This window comes from Elephantulus edwardii, unplaced genomic scaffold (genome assembly GCF_000299155.1).
Source record: "Elephantulus edwardii isolate Elephantulus edwardi_28Jun2011 unplaced genomic scaffold, EleEdw1.0 scaffold00228, whole genome shotgun sequence".
Classification (NCBI taxonomy): domain Eukaryota; kingdom Metazoa; phylum Chordata; class Mammalia; order Macroscelidea; family Macroscelididae; genus Elephantulus; species Elephantulus edwardii.
In genome coordinates this window covers 4,142,064-4,159,689 of record NW_006399978.1, presented here as the reverse complement: position 1 = coordinate 4,159,689, position 17,626 = coordinate 4,142,064, and the positions used below count along the sequence as shown (strand labels likewise).

At 40.8% G+C, this 17,626-nt stretch overlaps 1 protein-coding gene across 1 annotated transcript in view; it reads left to right on the top strand.

Annotated features, from left to right (window-relative positions):
* Nucleotides 1-17,626, top strand: part of TRPM2 (transient receptor potential cation channel, subfamily M, member 2) — a 117,382-nt gene that overhangs the window by 53,782 nt on the left and 45,974 nt on the right. The window contains exons 9-12 of the mRNA XM_006898424.1: nt 3,247-3,444; nt 10,819-10,921; nt 13,336-13,457; nt 13,698-14,030. Of these exons, the coding sequence (XP_006898486.1) occupies nt 3,247-3,444; nt 10,819-10,921; nt 13,336-13,457; nt 13,698-14,030 (756 nt within the window). The remainder of the gene's footprint in view (nt 1-3,246; nt 3,445-10,818; nt 10,922-13,335; nt 13,458-13,697; nt 14,031-17,626) is intronic.

The following is a 17,626-nucleotide window of genomic DNA, read 5'->3' as shown; positions in this document are numbered from 1 at the left end:
TAGTTCATGTTCTCAAGGGGAATGCCTTTAATTGCTCTCCATGGAGAACAATGTTGCCTCTCGGGTTTGTGTACATTTTACTATGTTGAAGAAAGTCCCCTCTAATCCTATATTGTTGAGTGTTTTAATCAGGAAAGGATGTTGGATTTTGTCAAAGGCCTTTTCTGCACCAATTGATAGGATAATGTGGTTCTTGTTCTTTGCTTTGTTAATGTAATTACATTGTTTTTCTTATGTTGAACCATCCTTGCATACCTGTTATGAATCCCTCTTAGTCATGATGAATTATTTTTAATTATTTATTTTTTATGTTTGTTGGATTCAATTGGCTAGGATTTTATTCAGGATTTTTGCATCTATGTTCATGAGAGATATAGGCCAATAGTTTTCTATTTTGGTGGTGTCTTTATCTGGCTTTGCTATCAAGGATATGTTTGCTTCATAAAATGAGTCTGGGAGAATTCCATCTTTTTCTATTTTCTGAAATAGTTTATGTTGAATTGATGACAGTTCTTCTCTGAATGTTTGATAAAATTCACATGTAAAACCATCTGGTCCAGGACTTTTTTTGGCTGGAATTTGTTTTATTTTCTTTTCAATTTCTTCTTTTGTAGTGTGTCTATTCAGGTGTTCAATTTTGGTTGCTGTCAGTTTAGGTAGATTATGAATTTCTAAATATTTGTCCATTTCCTCTAGGTTTCATATTTGTTTGAGTATAATTTTTCATAATATTCTGATGTTAGCCTTTTTATTTTAGTTGGTTCTGTTATGATGTTGCCCATTTCATCTCTTATTTGGATTGTTTGTGCTTTTTCCTTCTTTTCCTTTGTTAGTTTTGCTAGTGGTTTGTCGATTTTATTGACCTTTTCAAAGAACTAACTCCTTGTTTTGTTGATGATTTCAAATGTTTTTCAGTTTTCTATTTCATTTATTTCTGCTCTAATTTTTATAATTTCAGGTTTTGGGTTTTTTTAGAGGGTGTTGGGCTTTCTTGCTGTTCTTTTTCAATTTGTTGGGGATGTTGCATTAGAGAGTCAATGGTCATTTTTCCCCTGCCTTTTGATATATTTGCTTATTCCTATAAATTGACCTCTTATTACTGCTTTGGCTGTTTCTCAGAGGTTTTGGTAAGTGGCGTTTTCATTGTCATTTGTTTTAAGACATTTTTTAATTTCATTTTTTATTTCTTCTAGTACACAGTCATATTCAAGCAAGATATTGTTTAGCTTCCAAATGTATGTTTTTTTCCTCCTTTATTCTCTTGTTATTAATTTCTAATTTTGTAGTATTGTGGTCTGAGAAAATGCTTTGAATTATTTCTATGTTTTTGAATTTATTGATACTTGCTTTGTGACATAAATGTGATCTATTCTGGAGAATGTTCCATGCACATTGGAGAAGAAGGTATACTGTGTTTTGGGGGGTGCATTAGCCTACAAATATCTATGAGGTTTAGTTGGTTTATTGTGTGAGCATCTTTGTTGAGTTTTTTATGGTAGTTCTATCTTTTCTCGAGAGAGGTATATTGAAGTCTGCAACTACGATCATAGTGTTGTCTATTTCCTTTTTCAGTTTTGTTAATGTTTGTTTTATATATTTTGCAGGTCTTTCATTTGGTGCATAGATAGTTATTTTTATTATGTCCTCTTGTTCTATTGACCCATTAGGCGTTATATAGTGACCTTCCTTGTCTGTTGTGATAGTTTTGCATTGAAATTTATTTTATCAGACATTAATATTACTACACCTGCTTTTTTTCTGGTTTCCATTTGCTTGGTATATTTTTCCCATCCTTTTATTTTTAGTCTTTCATTGTCTTTATTTTCATTTTTCAGGTGTGTCACTTGTAGACAGCATATTGATGGGTTTTAGTTTTTTATCCAATCAATTCATTACTACTCATAGCAACTGAAAGACAGAGTAAGATTGTCCCTTAGGATACCAAGACTGCAAATCTTTATGGAAAGACACTGACTCATCTTTTTTCCATGGGAAGGCTGGGAGGTTTCAATTGCTGACCTTTTGATTAGCAGCTGAGCCCTTAACCTCTGCACCAGCAGCAAAGTATTATGTTGTTCGAATTGTGAGTCTTGTTTTACTTCTCTCTTTTTAAAATATTCAATATTATGGGGTTTTTAACCTTAGCCATATAAACAAATATTCAAAACACCCAGCAGAATAAATTTTGACAATTATAGGAAAATGACTTTCTTTATCTTTCTAGCCTTCTAGGAAAAAAAACCAACCAAACAAACAAAATCCTCCAAAATTTGAACTTACTGTCATCAAGTCAAAACTGACTCATAGCTGACCCTCCATGGAGTTTCTGAGGCCATAAATTGCATAAGAATAGATTATTTCTCTTTCTGTCCTGTAGCCACTGGTAGATTTGAACCATTGGAGAGATGCGGAGCTTCCAGAAGCACGACAATTACAATAGCAGAGCAACTTCCTGTGGACTATTTCACCAGAGACCGTCCGGCTTCTAGAAGCTCAGACATTCTTTGGCTTGTAGATGCATTTTATTACATGGCTGTCTTTCCTTTGATGTCTTCTCTTCCAAGGGTACCCCATACTCATTAGGCCACTAAAGCTTTTTATAAGAGTACTGTTTTTGTGTTGAGTACTTATCGCTATCTTTCCAGTGGGTTTTCAGAGGAAGTAAATCACACAGGAGGAGTTTGCCCATCTTTCTCCCATAGAACAGCTGGTGCATTTGAACTATATACCTTTGGGTTGGCATTGCAATTCTTTACCACTAAGCCACCAAAGCTTACAAGAGCTAGATCTTTTCTGATCAGTAGTCAGATAGGATTAGGACCTACCGTACATCAGATGGCCTCATCTTAACACATATGTCTCCAAGAGCCTTCTTTCCAAACAAGGCCATGTTGATAGGTACCCTGGGTTAGGACTCCAAAATTTTTTAGAGTGCATTGTTCTCTGTAACACTATATTCTTGACACTTAATCTCTTACTCTTCAAATAGACACATATTTTCAAGATATTTTCCGAGCCTGTAGGATTTTTTGTTCATTTTACTATTTAAAAGGAGTTATTTTAAAATGGTACACATTCTGATTTATAATGAGAATAAGGAAAGGTAAAAGGGAGAAAGCCTGTGAACAAGTGGCGATATCTTTTTATAATCAACCTTGCCCATAAATTTTATAGACTAATTCTAATTGTGGGGGAGATAAAAAGAGGTAGAACAGTTGGTGGCCTGACCCTCTTCCTGTGTTGCAGACCATCTACAATGCCATCACCAATGGCACCCCCTGTGTGATCATGGCGGGCTCTGGCAGGGTGGCTGACGTCATCGCCCATGTGGCCAACCTGCCTATCTCTGAGATCACCATCTCCTTGATCCAGAAGAAACTGAGCATGTTCTTCCAGGAAATGGAGACCTTCACAGAAAGCAAGATTGTAGAGTGGACCAAGAAGGTAAGACATGTCCATCACTAGTCATGTTATAAGTGAAAACACAGGACCAGGAGCTAAGTGCACCCAGAGGAGCTGGATTGGCCTGGGCATAATACGCAGAGGTGGAAGGTTTGGAGTTTTAGGGAGTTTATCTATCAGTTTAGGAGGTCTAATTGAGGCAGCATGGCTCACCATACAAGGGAGGAGTCTTCTTAGTGGATCAGATGACTAAACTCCCACATCTCAGAGTTTTGAGAACTTCAGTCAATCTATGTGATAGGTAAGAGTGGGGTTGCTCTGTCTGTGGAGTGATGTGGAGGTTCTCAGGCATTCTCTTCAGCACTGAATCTTGGGCCCTCTGGAAAACCCTCTAAATTGCTGGTCCAGACCTTTCCTATGCTAGATTCACTTCTCCCTGACCAAAGACAATGATCTTTAGTCACAAGGAGTGACAAATGGAGATCATCCCTGTTAGAACTGAGATACATAGTTGCCTAATATCCCACTCCTTTTTCTTTTAAATAAATTGCTACCTTGCTCTTATGGGCGGTAAGAAGGCTTAAAAAAGGTGAGAATGTTACAAGGACAGGCCTTTTTAGATGGGTCATCTAGTGGGATAGGCAGAAACTATTGCTGTTAATGTCATTGAGTCAGCTACCACTTATCGACCCTACAAACAAGGTCTGAACCTTAACCTATTCTGCACCAGTCTCAGCATCTCTGTGGACTAGAGTTCATTGTTACAGTCATTGTGTCAGTCCATCTTGTTGAGGATTGTTCTCTCTTTCTTTGACCCCTCACCTTTCTCAGCTTTATGTCTTTTTTAAGAACTGGCTCCTCCTGATAATATGCCCAAAGTAGGTGAGATGAAGTTTCTTCTTCTTTGCCTCTAAGGAGACCTCTGTTTGCACTTCATCCAAGACAGATTTGTTTGTTCTTTTGTTAGTCCATAGAATATTAAATACTCACTCTTCACCAACATTATAATTCAAAGACATCAATTTTTCTATACTCTTTATAGTCCTTGTCCACCTTGTAGAAGCAATTGAAAATACCATGGCCTAGTGGAGCTCTGGTGGCCTAGTGGCCAGAAACTATGCTGCAATCTCAAAAATACCATGGCATGGATCAAACACTCCTTACTTTTTAAACTGACATCCTTGTTCTTTATTACTTTAAAGAAGTTCTTGACCATAGATTCCCCCAAGGCAGCATGTGTTGATTTTATGACTGTTACCACCACTGGTGTTGATTTTGACAGGGGCTAGACACCAGAATAGCAAGAAATAATTTCTTTTGGAGATACCTGGGAGACATTTAAGTTGTCCTGAGAGCAGCCATCCACCTGATCTTGAGTGAGATTTCAGGATCAGGAGGGATCTTGAGGAGATCTGTAAAAGAGCATTGCTTCCTGACCACAACTCTAGCCTCAAGAAGGACACATCGGGAAGGATCTTCTTAGACCCTTGCCTGGCTTAAGTGAGCTTGTGGGACCACTGCACTCCCTGCATCTGCTGATGTTTTCAGTCCCACTGGCCCTGTTGTATCTGGCCAAATACTACACTGCAAGGCCAGGCTTACTTGTTTTAAGACCACCAGTACCAAAATAGATAAAGCAAGATAACACTCTTGGTACCAATTTGTCAAAAAACTGAATTGCACTGGGAAAATCTACTATTAGGAACCTCTCTAGAGTACTGAGCAGCAGCAGTGTCAGACTGGAGACTTGTTATTTGTCGTCAAGTGGCCTGCAATTCCTAGTGACCCTGTGTACAACAGCTCTGAATCCTTCTCTATCTTAACCTAATTTCATTGTCTCTGACACACATACTTCATTTGCTCCAGTCACTCTCAAGCCATCTCATCCAGGATCTTCCTCTCTTGTGCTATTCTTTCACCCTCCCAAGCATGATGTCCCTCTCCAAGGACTGGTCCTTCCTGGCAACATGCCCAAAGTATGTCAGATGGAACTTCAAAATTCTTGCCTCCAAGGAGCAGCCTGGTTTCACTATCTCCAGGATGGACCTATTTCTTCCCCTAGCAGTGCATGACATAGTCATTATTTTTCTCCAGCATCACAACTCAAAGGCATTGATTCTTCATCTACCACCCTTCATCATTATTCAGCTCTTTGAGGCATAGCAAGTAACTGCAAAGACCATGGTCTGGATGGAGCATACCTTAGTCTTCAAAATGACATTATTGCTTCTCAGTAATTTAGTGAGATCCTTGCTGACAGATGTTCTCAATGCAATCTATCTCCTGATTTCCTGACTGCTGGTACCAAAGGTGTTGACAGTGGATCCAAGTAAGATGAAGTTGTTTGGAATTTTAATCTTTTCTCCATCTATTATGATGTTGCTCTTTGGCACAATGGTGAGGATTTTTGGTCTCTTAATGCCAAGATGACATCTGTGTTATGCAGATGACACAACATTGCTTGCTGAAAGGGAGGAGGACTTGAGGCACTTGTTGCAGAGGATCAAGGAATTTGGCCTTCAATTTGGATTGCATCTTAATGTCAAGAAAACAAAAATTCTTACCACTGGACTGATTGGCAAAATCATGGTCGATGGAGAAGAGATTGAAATTTCAACAGCTTCACCTTACTTGGATCCATAATTAACACCCTTGTTACCAGCAGTCAGGAAATCAGGAGACATATTGCACTGGGAAAGTCTTCAGTTAGGGACCTCTCCAAATTATTGAGGAGTAATGATGTCAGTTTGAGTACTAAGGTGCATCTGATTCAGGCCATAGTCTTTCCAGTTACTAGTTATGCACCTGAGAGCTGGACAATGAATAGGGATGACAGAAGAAGAATTGATGCCTTTAAGCTGTGGTGTTGGAGAAGAGCTCTGAACATCCCATGGACGGCCAAGAGAACGAACAGATATGTCTTGGAGAAGGTGCAACCAGAGTGCTTTTTGAATGCAAGAATGATGAGGCTTAGCCTCACATTCTTTGGGCATGTTGCTAGGTGGTGCTATTCCTTAGAGAGGGACATGAGGGTCAGTGAAAGAGAGGAAGACTCTCAACCAGGTGGGACGAAACCTTGACTGGCACAATGGGCTCTAGTGTGTGAGGAAGTGTGAAGATGGCACAGGATAGGATGGGGTTCAGATACATTGTTTATAGGGTCACTATGAGTCATAATCAACTCGATGGTTCCTAACAACAACAATAACAACCACAATGCCGAGATGTAATCCATATTGAAAGTTGTAGTCTTTGATCTTCTGCAGCAAGCACTTTAAGTCCTCTTCACTTTCAGCAAGCAAGATTGTTTCATATATATAACACAGGTTGTTGATGAGTCTTCTTCAGAAAATAATGCCACATTCTTCTTCATAGAACTAAGATACAGATAATAGATAAGGTATATGTGAAATATATCAATAATGATTTTATACCTATTTTTTATTGTGATTTTAACAAAAATTTATAGAAAATTTGTCTTTTCATTCATTCATTCATTCATCCATCCATTGTTGCATAATTTTCTCCCTCTCCCATCCTTCCCACTCCCGTATTCCACTTTGCAATGCATCTCTCATTCTGGACTGTTGTCATACATATAATGCTTAATCATATATTCTTTTTAAACAGTTCTTTCCCACATCTGTTCCAATGCAGTGTTCATTTTCTGTCCCCTCTTTTCCTAGTTTCCCCCAACCTTATAGAAATATCTAGATATTTTAAAAACCTTTGTTTTGTAATCTCTCCATCTCTAGATAAGGTAAAGATTTGCAAGAACCAAACAAGCCTAGTGCTATCAAATCAATACTGGCTTGCGGCAGTCCTGTGTGTGAGAGCAGAACTATCCTGGGTCCTTTGCTGTAAACGTAACAGATTCAGATCACCAGACCTTTGTTCCATGATGGTTTAAACAGACAACTTGTAAGTTAGTAGTTAGTAAACTGTTTGAACCACCCAGGGGGTCCCTAAGATCTATATTTGTTGTTTTTGTTGCTGTTGTGTGCCATCAGGTCAGAGCTGGCCCAGAACAGACCCTCCGAGAAGAATTTTTCAGATACTCAAGAGGGGATTGCCCATTCTTCTCTCAGAGAGCCGCTGATTAATTCAAACCAAGTGCCTTTGGGGTTGCAGATTCCTACTACCAGAGCTTCCACAGACAGATCAATAATAAATAGACGAGTAGATAGATAGATAGATAGTAGTTTGTAGTTGTTAGGTGCCATGGAGCCAACTACAGCTTATAGTGACCCTGTATGGACAAGAAACCTGAACATGGCCTTGCACTGCACCATCTTCACAATCTCTGTCCTCTAAGCCTGTGCTGGTTTTCACCAGATCGTTTTATCTCACTGAGATTTTCCTCTCTTTTGCTGACTCTCTACCTTTCCCATCAGGATGTCTCTTCTAAGTAGTAGTTACTCCTGAAAAATGCCCGAAGTAAATGAGATGACTTTTCACCCTCCTTTCCTCTACAAAGCACACTGGTTGCACTTCATCCAAGACGGATTTGTTTGTTCTTTTGACAGTTCAGAGTATAGTCAGTACGCTTTGCCAACATGACAATTGAATGACTGTGATTGTTCTTTGATCTTCCTTAATTGTTATCCAACTTTCAGATGCATAGGAAGTTATTTAAAAGACCATGGCTTGAATCAGGTGCATTTTAATCTTTAAAATGACATTCATGCTCTTTAGAACTTTGAAGAGGTTCTTGACAGATTTTCCCAATGCAATATGTCTTTTGATTTATTGGCTCTCATAGGTATTGATTATAATAGATCTAAGAAAAATAAAATTGTTGACAATTTCAATTGTTTCACCATCTATCATGATATTGCCTATTGGTCCAGTGTTAAGGAAGGGTTATCATTTCAGGATGTAGCATATGATCAGAATCAATACTATTAAAGGAAGTCTAAGTTGCACTGAAGGCACTGGCAGAAAAAAAAGGCCTTAGGAATTGATAGAATATCAATTGAGGTGTTTCAGGAAACAGATGCAGCCTTGGAGGTGCTCACCATTCTCTGCTAACAAACATGGACGACAGCTACCTGGACAGCTGACTGGAATAGGTCTGGACCTATCCATACTCGAAACTTCTTTCCTGGTCAAAGATCACAGCTGTAGTTGTTCAAGTTGGGCTTAGGATTCACTGAGTGGCAGAGCATCAGGAAGAAGGTGTTAGAGCCTGTTGCAGGGTTGGGGATTTGCTCGAGTATCTGAGAAGAGTCATGGGAAGGGAATTGTTCCACTAGGCTGAGAAGAGGAACAATTTAGGTTTCACTCTGGGTTTTGTGACACATAAGAGCTTTGTGTTGGCTCTGTGTCTTATGAAGGTCTCATGGTGACTTCATTAGATATGGATGTCTCTGAGGTGCTTGTGTCCGACAAGAGAACAATACGATTTAACCAGAAATACCAGTTGAGTTTGTAAACACACTGAGGTCCAGCATGAGCATTCAATTCTTCCTAAGAAGAATTGGAAATTGAATGGACAGTTCTAGAACCTTCTCTTGTTCAATGTGTAAAACCAACATCCAGTAGTCACTGCATCTAAGGGTCCTTTTTTTTGGTTGGTTTGTTTAGCTCTGGTGGCGTAGTGGCAAGAAGCTGAGCTTCAATCCCAAAGCATGTGGTTTGAGGCTACCCGCTGTTCCATGGGAGAAAGATGGGCAACCTCCCATGTGACTAATTGAAAACCTCTATGATTAAGTCTCTGAAAACCCACCAGAGAGTCAGCTGTGGGTTGGTTCCAATTTACAGTACACAACAGCAACATCAAGTCAACATAATACCTTGAGTCCCTGAAAATGATGGATCATATATTTCATTCTCATGTTTAATGCACTGCTATTTTGTTCAGCAGGCTACCTATGTGGTCACCATCAATCCATTCATTCAGCAGACCTCCTTAGAGCTCAAGCCTGAACTAGGTTCTGTGGGTGGTGGAGATAAAAAAAGGGCTGCTGTTTTTGGATGCTGCCCTTGGCAGATGGTCATGTCATGCAGGATTTCACTGCTGGAACTCGCAGCATCACTTAGCTATGTAGTCATGGCTGCAGGGGCTTAGTCCTTCCAAGCTTTGCATTTCTTGTCTGTGAAATGTTAAACTTAAACTCAGATAGTGAAATAAAACAAGGTCATTACGCTGTTGTTGTGTACTATCAAGTTGCTGACCCGTCAGTGACTTTTCAGAGACAGTAAAGCCCACAGGAGGAGGCTGTTCCCCTTTCTCCCATGGAGCAGCTGGTGGATTCAAATTGCATGCCTTTGGGTTGGCAGCACAATTCCTCCCCACTCAGCCACCAGAACTTAGTGTCTGGTACACTGATTTTCAGTAAGTGGTAGCTGCATTCCATTTATACATAAATACATACACAGAGAGAAACTGTTGTTCAAACAGAACAAAGGGTTACAGCGTGGTTTAAAATCAGGAAAAGTGTGTGTCACAGTTTTATCTTTCCACCATACTTATTCAGTCTATGTGTTGGGAAAATACTTTAAAAAATATTTATATTAATTTGCATACAAAATTAATATACATTGTGTTTCATTCATGTATATTGTTTTTCACACATTGCTTTGAGCAAATAATTTCAGTAGCTGGCTATATGAAAAAGAATGTGGTATCAGGATTGGAGGGAAACTCAGTAACAGCCTGCCACATGTGGATAGCACAACTTTGCTGAAAGTGAAGAAGACTTAAAGCACCTAGTAGTAAGAAGCTGTGCTGCAATCCCAAAGGCATTCGGTCTGAATCCACCAGCTGCTCCTCAGGAGAAGGAGGGGCAATCTCCTCCTATGTGATTAATTACCTTGAAAAGCCTCCTGGAGGGTCAGCTATTAACTCGATGGTACACACAAACAATTACAGATACGCAGATGTAATGGAGATAGGTAAATAGGTAGGGAGACAGGTAGATTGAGTATGGAGGTAGGCTAAGTAAGGTTGGGAGAAGGAGAGGCTCTGCAGGTAGGATTTGGAGGTAGTGAGGATAAGGAGATAGGCAGGCATGCATATAGGGAGGATAGGGAGATAGACTAGGAGAGGTAGAATAGGCAAGGAAGTGAGTAGCATAGGAAGGTAGGTGGCCAGACACACTGGTAGGTGGGTAGATGAGAAGCCCCCTGGCTTTGGGGAGACCCATGAGGAGCATCCTTCCTTTATGTGACCTGGGAGTCACATAACTTCTAAATGAGTGAAGGTAACTTTTAAATGACTAGCCACTCACATTGTGAGTTTGATCCTTACAGATGTCCATCTTTGCCAAGGCTCAAGTTCCAAGGTGTGATCTTGTTGCATAAAGCAGACAGAACACTGGCTTTATGTCTCATGCCTCAGTTTCCTCTGTGTCCCGGGAGGAAGCAGGAAGTTTGCTGTCACTTCCTATTTAATGTGGGCATGTTTGGTTGCAGATTCAAGATATTGTCCGGAGAAGGCAGCTGCTGACCATCTTCCGGGAGGGCAAGGATGGTCAGCAGGACATGGATGTGGCCATTCTGCAAGCCCTACTGAAGGGTAAGAGCATAGCTGTTAAGTCCCCTGCTCAGAGAAACTCCATATTCAGTGGAGTTCATGGTACATGACTCCTCCTGAGCCATGACCTTTTGCAGAGAGTGATCTCTAGGGGTTTTGTTGGCTGACTTTCAGAAGATGGCCATGCTTTTCTCTTTTTAAAATTGAGATTTTAATGAAAGTTTATAAAGAACTTGGATTTCCATTCATTCATTGTTGCACATTTTCCTCCCTTCCACCACTCCCAGTTTGCTTTTCTTTTTGAAAAAAAAAAAATTCTTTTATTGTTGTACAATTCCTCACTCCCATCTCAGTCTACTTTACTATGCAGCTCTTATTCTGGACTGTTGTCATACAAATAATACCTAATCACATATTCCTTTTAAGCAGTTCTTTACTTCATCTGTTTCAATGCAGTGTACATTATTAATCCCCTCTTTTCTTCTTTTTCTTCAACCCCTATGTCAGTCCTATTTTACAAGAGTGGCATTATGCAGTATTTGTCCTTTTGTGACTGAGATATTTCACTCAGCATAATGTGACCCCTCCAGGGTCACCCATTTTATAGACTATTTAATGAGTTCTTTGTTTTTCAGTGCTGCATATTATTCCTTTGTATGAATACACCACAGCTTCTCCATTCATTTTTTGATGGGCACTTGGGTTGTTTCCATCTCGTTGCTATTGTGAACAACACAGCAATGCAGTTCTGGTTTCTTTAGGGTATATTCCTAGTAGTGGAATTGCTGGGTCAAATGGTATTTCTGTTTCCAGCTTTTTGAGAAAGAGGGCCATACTTTTCTTCCTTGTATTTTTTAGTCTGGAAGTGCTACTTAGACCTATTCAGCATCGTAGCAACATATAAGCCTCCACTAACCGGTGGTGGTGGCTGTGCACAAGAAATCAGTTTGCATGGGAGGTGAGAATTCTACCATTGAACCCCCTATGCCCCTTTGCCTTTATATTTTCTTAAAGATGACTTTTGGAGAATAAAATTTTCAATATTAATGAAGTATAAATTATAATTTTTTCTTTTGTAGCTCATATTTTTGTATCCTATTTTTGAAATTTTTGCCTATTACAGTGTTGTAAATATTTTTCTAAGTTGTAAACACTATAGAACTCAGACTCAAAACTAAAACTTATTGCTGTTCAGTTGAAACTAACTTACAGCTGACTCTTCAAAGGGTTTTCAGAGGCTATAAATCGCACAGGAAGAGATTGCCCACCTTTCTCCTAAAGCCACTCGTGGATTTGAACCAGTGTAGCAGTGTGGCCTTTGGGCCAGCAGAGCTTCCTATGGACGGTCCCACCAGAGCTCCCTTCTTTATAAATAGCTCTTAAATTTCGATGTGTGGTGCTTGCTTCAGCATCACATAAACTAAAATTGGAATGACACAGAGATTAGCATGGCCCCTGTGCAAGGATGACACTCAAATTCATGAAGCATTCCATATTTTTACTTAAAAAAATTAGATATGTGATCATCTTAGATGAATTTTTGGGTGGTATGAGACAGGCATAAAAGGAATCTCCAAATAATAATAATCCAGATTCAAAACATTAAACTAGCAAAAGACACTAAAAACCATGTGGGAGGCATACTTGTGTTGAGACTTGTGGTGAGTGATGGTTGTGATCAAAGCTTCATTGCTGTCCAGTCCAGAAGAGAAACATGAAGGTTAATGTAGTTCTGATTTTTGAAGGTTAATGTAGTTCTGATTTTTGAACACCACTTTTAAAATGCTTGTCAGAACTTCTGAGGACCTACTGAAATGCACAGATCTTCTCTCAACTGGCGGCTCACTGATCACTTAAGTGTAGAGGCCCACTGGGGACTCGGGCTATTTTGAGAAGCAGAGGTGAGCTGAAGGGATTGAAACTCAAAGATTTTCAGATTCTGTTTTCACACTGACATCGGTTCTTCTGTAATTTTTATTCGTTGTCCAACTTGGAGAAGCAATTGAAAATACCATGGCCTGGATCAGGCACTCCTTAGTCTTTAAACTGACATCATGCGCTTTCACTTTAAAGAAGCTCTTGCCAGTAGATTTCCCCAATTGAACATGCTTTGTTTTTGTGACTCTTGCTACCACGGGTGTTACCATTTTTGGCAAGGACTAGACACTGGAATATCAGGAAATGATTTCCCTTGGAGATACCTAGGACATTGACGTTGTCCCGAGAGCAGTCATCCATCTGATCCGGAGTTAGATTCCAGGGTCGTTCTATTTTAAAGGAGTGTGGATATGGGGAGGATTTTTTTAGCAGAGCGCTGCATTTATTCTCTTAAAATTTTTGAGAGATTGAAGCTGATGAGAACTCCTTGGTCTGCTGAGTCTATAAAGCAGCAGGTGCAGGAGTAATACCTCTGAGACCCGGTTTGAGGGCTCTCCAGTGCACACTTTCACCTACAGCCTCTCGGAACCATGATCGATTTTGCCACGAGAACTGGGGCCACCAGCTGAACCTGGCAGTGGCATGGAATCGTGTGGACATCGCGCTGAGCGAGATCTTCACTGATGAGAGGCAGTGGAAGGTAAGATTTTGGGACTTTTGACTGCCTCAGAGGTCCCTGTTGGCCCAGTGACCCAGAAGCAAGGGCAGGCCCTGGAGGACACCTGTCTTGGTCCCAGCCCTCCCTCCTGCGGTGCTAGGTTGACCTGGGTAGGTTTCATATCTATACCATGGAGAAGACAGCAGCCCTCTCTCTCAGGTCTTTGAGAGGGCACAGGAGGGGATGACCAATGCAACCCCCTGTCATGGTGCCCTCTCTCAGCCTTCAGATCTGCACCCCATGATGATTGCTGCCCTCATCTCCAACAAGCCTGACTTTGTGAAGCTCTTCCTGGAGTATGGTGTGAGACTGAATGAGCTTGTCACCTTGGAGACCTTGCTGTCCCTGTACCAGAACCTGACACCCTCCTGCCTGTTCTACAACAAGCTCCAGAAGGTGCTGGCCGAGGATCCCCTGTGCCCACCTAGTATCCTCACCTCGTCGTCCACCCTGAGGATGGATCACGCGGCGCAGAAGCTGCAAGACCTGCGGATGGATCACGTGGCACAAGTGCTGCGAGACCTGCTGGGGGACTTCACGCAGCCCCTCTACACTGTGAGTGCTGGTGACAGGCTCAGTGTCATCCCCGCTTTGCTGCGTATGACACCGAGCTTTTAAAAAGGATCTCTCCACCCATCTCCTCACCCACCCATCCATCCATTTACCCATCCATCTGTGTGAGGTTGATTTTTAGAGAAGAATTTTTTTGTGGTAAGCTGCTGTTGAGTTGGCCTGTGATTCATGGAGACCCTATGGACAATAGAATGAAACACTGACTGGTCCTACACCACCCTCCATGATTAGTTGTGGGTTGGACTGTTCGGATCCAGCAGGTTTTTATTGGCTGCTGCTGGGAAATAGATTGCCAGACCTTTCTTCCTGCTCCATTGTAGTGTGGGAGTCCTGCTGAAACCTTCTCAGTATTATAGCAACAACACTAGCATTGACTGACAGATGGGCGGCAGCTGCCCATGAGGCGCACCAGCTGGGAATCAAACATGGGAATCCCACATAAAAGGCAAGCATTTTTCCACTGAGCCACCACTGGCCCTCCCTTTGTAGATTTAGCTTTACAGAAAACTGGGCAGAAAGTACAGAGAGTTCCCATATGCTGCCCTTCTTCCCCTGCACATCCTATTGTTAACAGCTTGCATTCGTCTGGGATATCTGCCACAATGAAGGAACCAATACTGATAAAATAACTGAAGCCCACCATTCATATGAAAGGTCATTCTTTGCATTGTTCAGTCCTACACCTGACAAGTCATACACTTGAAAACCCACCAAAGGGGTCAGGTATGGGTTGGTTCCAACTCGACGGCACACAATAGCACCACCAACAACACTTGACAAGTGTATAATGTTGTGTGTCCAGGACTGCGATAACACACAGGATGGTTTCACTACTCAAAAAATGCCCTCTGCTCTACCTAGCTTTCTTTTTTTAAAATTTGACTTTCATTTTATGTTGTTGTTGTGTACTGTTGAGTTGGAACTGACTCAGAGCTGATTCTCCAGTGGACTTTCAGAGGCAGTTCATCTCATAGGAGGAGATTGCCCATCTTTCTCCAATGGAGCAACTGGTAGATTCAAACTGTGTACCTTTGTGTTGGTGGCAAAATTCCTGACCACTACACTATCAGAGCTCCCTTTTGTTTTATATTAGGAAAGAAATATGCTTAGCATTCACTTTTTGGGAACTGTGAACTTCAATCAACTTCTAGGACCCAGGAATCACTTCCTCTGGAATGAAGAAGACTAGTCTGAGGAGGTTGCTTGGCTACCAGGAAAGCTGATAATCTGGCCTTTGTGGCCTCTTCATTCATAGCATTTGCTGACTGTAAAACAGCTCTGTTCTTGTGGGCGTTGACCAATGGCAGCAATGCCACAGAATTTGCTCTGGAGGGAGGTTGTAAACTGGTGAACATCAAATGGTTTTTCTTGGTCTACATCAAGGATTTGGCATCTCTGTTGGCATCAGAAAATCTGTTTTCATTTACTGATGTCAGCGTTGGATTGTCTTTCTCTTTTTCCAGATTGACAAATTGCTTAGCTCATTGGAGTGCAAGTTCTTATGTTTAAGGAGGGTAAACTATCTTGACAAACTGGAATTATATTTAATTTTCGGGTGCTATGATGCTGATAGATTAGGTCCCACATTCTTACCGTGGTAATCTCATCCTCCCTCCTTCCCTCATTTTCCCTCCTTTCTGCTCTTCGATAGCAAAGAGCTATGGGAAAACAGTGCATAAATCTTTGCTGGGGGTTGAGGATATTACAGTAGACATGACACTGGGCTCTGAACTTCATGATAAACTAATACAATGTTGTTGTTGTTATGTGCCATTGAGTCACGTGCAACTCATAATGACCCTATGCACCATAGTTCTGAATTCTTCCCAATCCTGAACCCGTTTCACTACTCTCCCCCCCCCCTTCCCCCCCCCCCCCCCATTATTCCAGTCATTGTGTTGACCTGTCTCAACCAGGATCTTCTCTCGCACTGTCTTTCCACCCTTCCAAGCAAGGTGTCTTTCTCCAAGGACTGGCTCCTCCTGGCAACATGTCCAAAGTATATCAAACAGAGCTTCAAAATTTTGCCTCCAAAGGGAAACTTGCCTTCACCCTCTGAAGGACTGACCTGTTTGTTCTCTTGGCAGTCCATGGTATGTTCAGTACTCTTGTACAGAACCACAACTCAAAGGCATCAATTTTTCTTCTTCATCCTTATTCATTGTCCAGCTTTCAGATGGGTAGCAAGTAATTGTGAAGACCATGGCCTGGATCAGGTGCACCTTGATTTCCAGACTGACATTGTTACTTGTTAGTACTCTGGAGAGATCCTTGACAGCAAACTTTCCCAATGCAGTTCGTCTGCTGTGATGCTGAACCTTGTACCATTGGGTGTCAATTATCATAATCGTTATCCATGGTGGACAGTGTTTGATGGAGTTCCCAGTTTAAAACAGGTTTGGAAGCAGGAGTGGCATCCACTTTCTAAAAAACATGCTTTTGGAAACTCTATGAACTTTGATAAATAACAATAATTGTAGAAAGGCTGAGGGCCTTTTGTTCGTAGGGTCGCTATGGGTCATGTTTGACTTGATGGCAATCAACAACAACAACTCAAAAAATGAGAACATTACAAAAGATTATGCAGAGTACAGGATCTTCTTTTTGCCCTTTACCCCTTAGTTCCACTCTCTAGATGTTACTGAGTCTCTGAAGTTAGGGAGATAACCCCTTAAGAGCAACGAGTTGCAAGCTCACTCAGAGCATATGAGGAGAGTGGGCAGTTCAGCCTGGATCCTAATTTAATGGGAAACTACTAGGGACTGTTGCACTTTTTCATGTGATGCTGGCTTTTGTGCTCATAGAAGTGTCTTTCTTATTTTTACTCTGATTCTTTCTCCTAACCCTCAGTTTTTAAGAATCAGTTGTGTTAAGATGTAATTTGCACAACACACCGTTTACTCATCTAAATGTACAGTTTGATGATTTTTAATGGGTCCACAGTTTGTGCAACTGTTTTTTTACCATCTTCATATCCATCTTGAAAAATGTCAATCACCTTAAGAAGAAATGCTTAGGGATATAAAACAGTACAGCTGTTGATTAATATAGTTCAGTGGTTTCCCAAAAAGTTTAACACAGAATTACCAGAGAATTCAACATTTCTGCTCTTGAGTACAGAACAAAAAGAACTGGAAGCACACAGATACTTGTACACTAATATTCACTGCTTCACTATTCACAGTAGTAAAAAAGCAGAAACAACCCAAATCTCTAGTAATAGAAGTTGGATAAACAAATTGTGCACATCCACACACTGGAATATTATCTAGCCATAAAAAGAATACAGTTCTGATGATGCAATCTGGGTGACCTTGAAAACATTATGAGTAGTGAGAAAGCCAGACACAAAAAAACAGATACTGTATGATCCCATTTATATTAAATACATGGAACAGTCAGATACATAAAAACCAAACTTCATTAGAGGTTACCAGTGTCTAAGGAGGGAAGAATAGGAAATTGTTTGTTTTTTAAAATTTATTATTAATTTCAATAAAAGTTTACAGAGACTTTGGATTTCCATTCATTCATTGTTGCACTTTTCTCCCCTCCCAACCTTCTCCTCTAATACACTA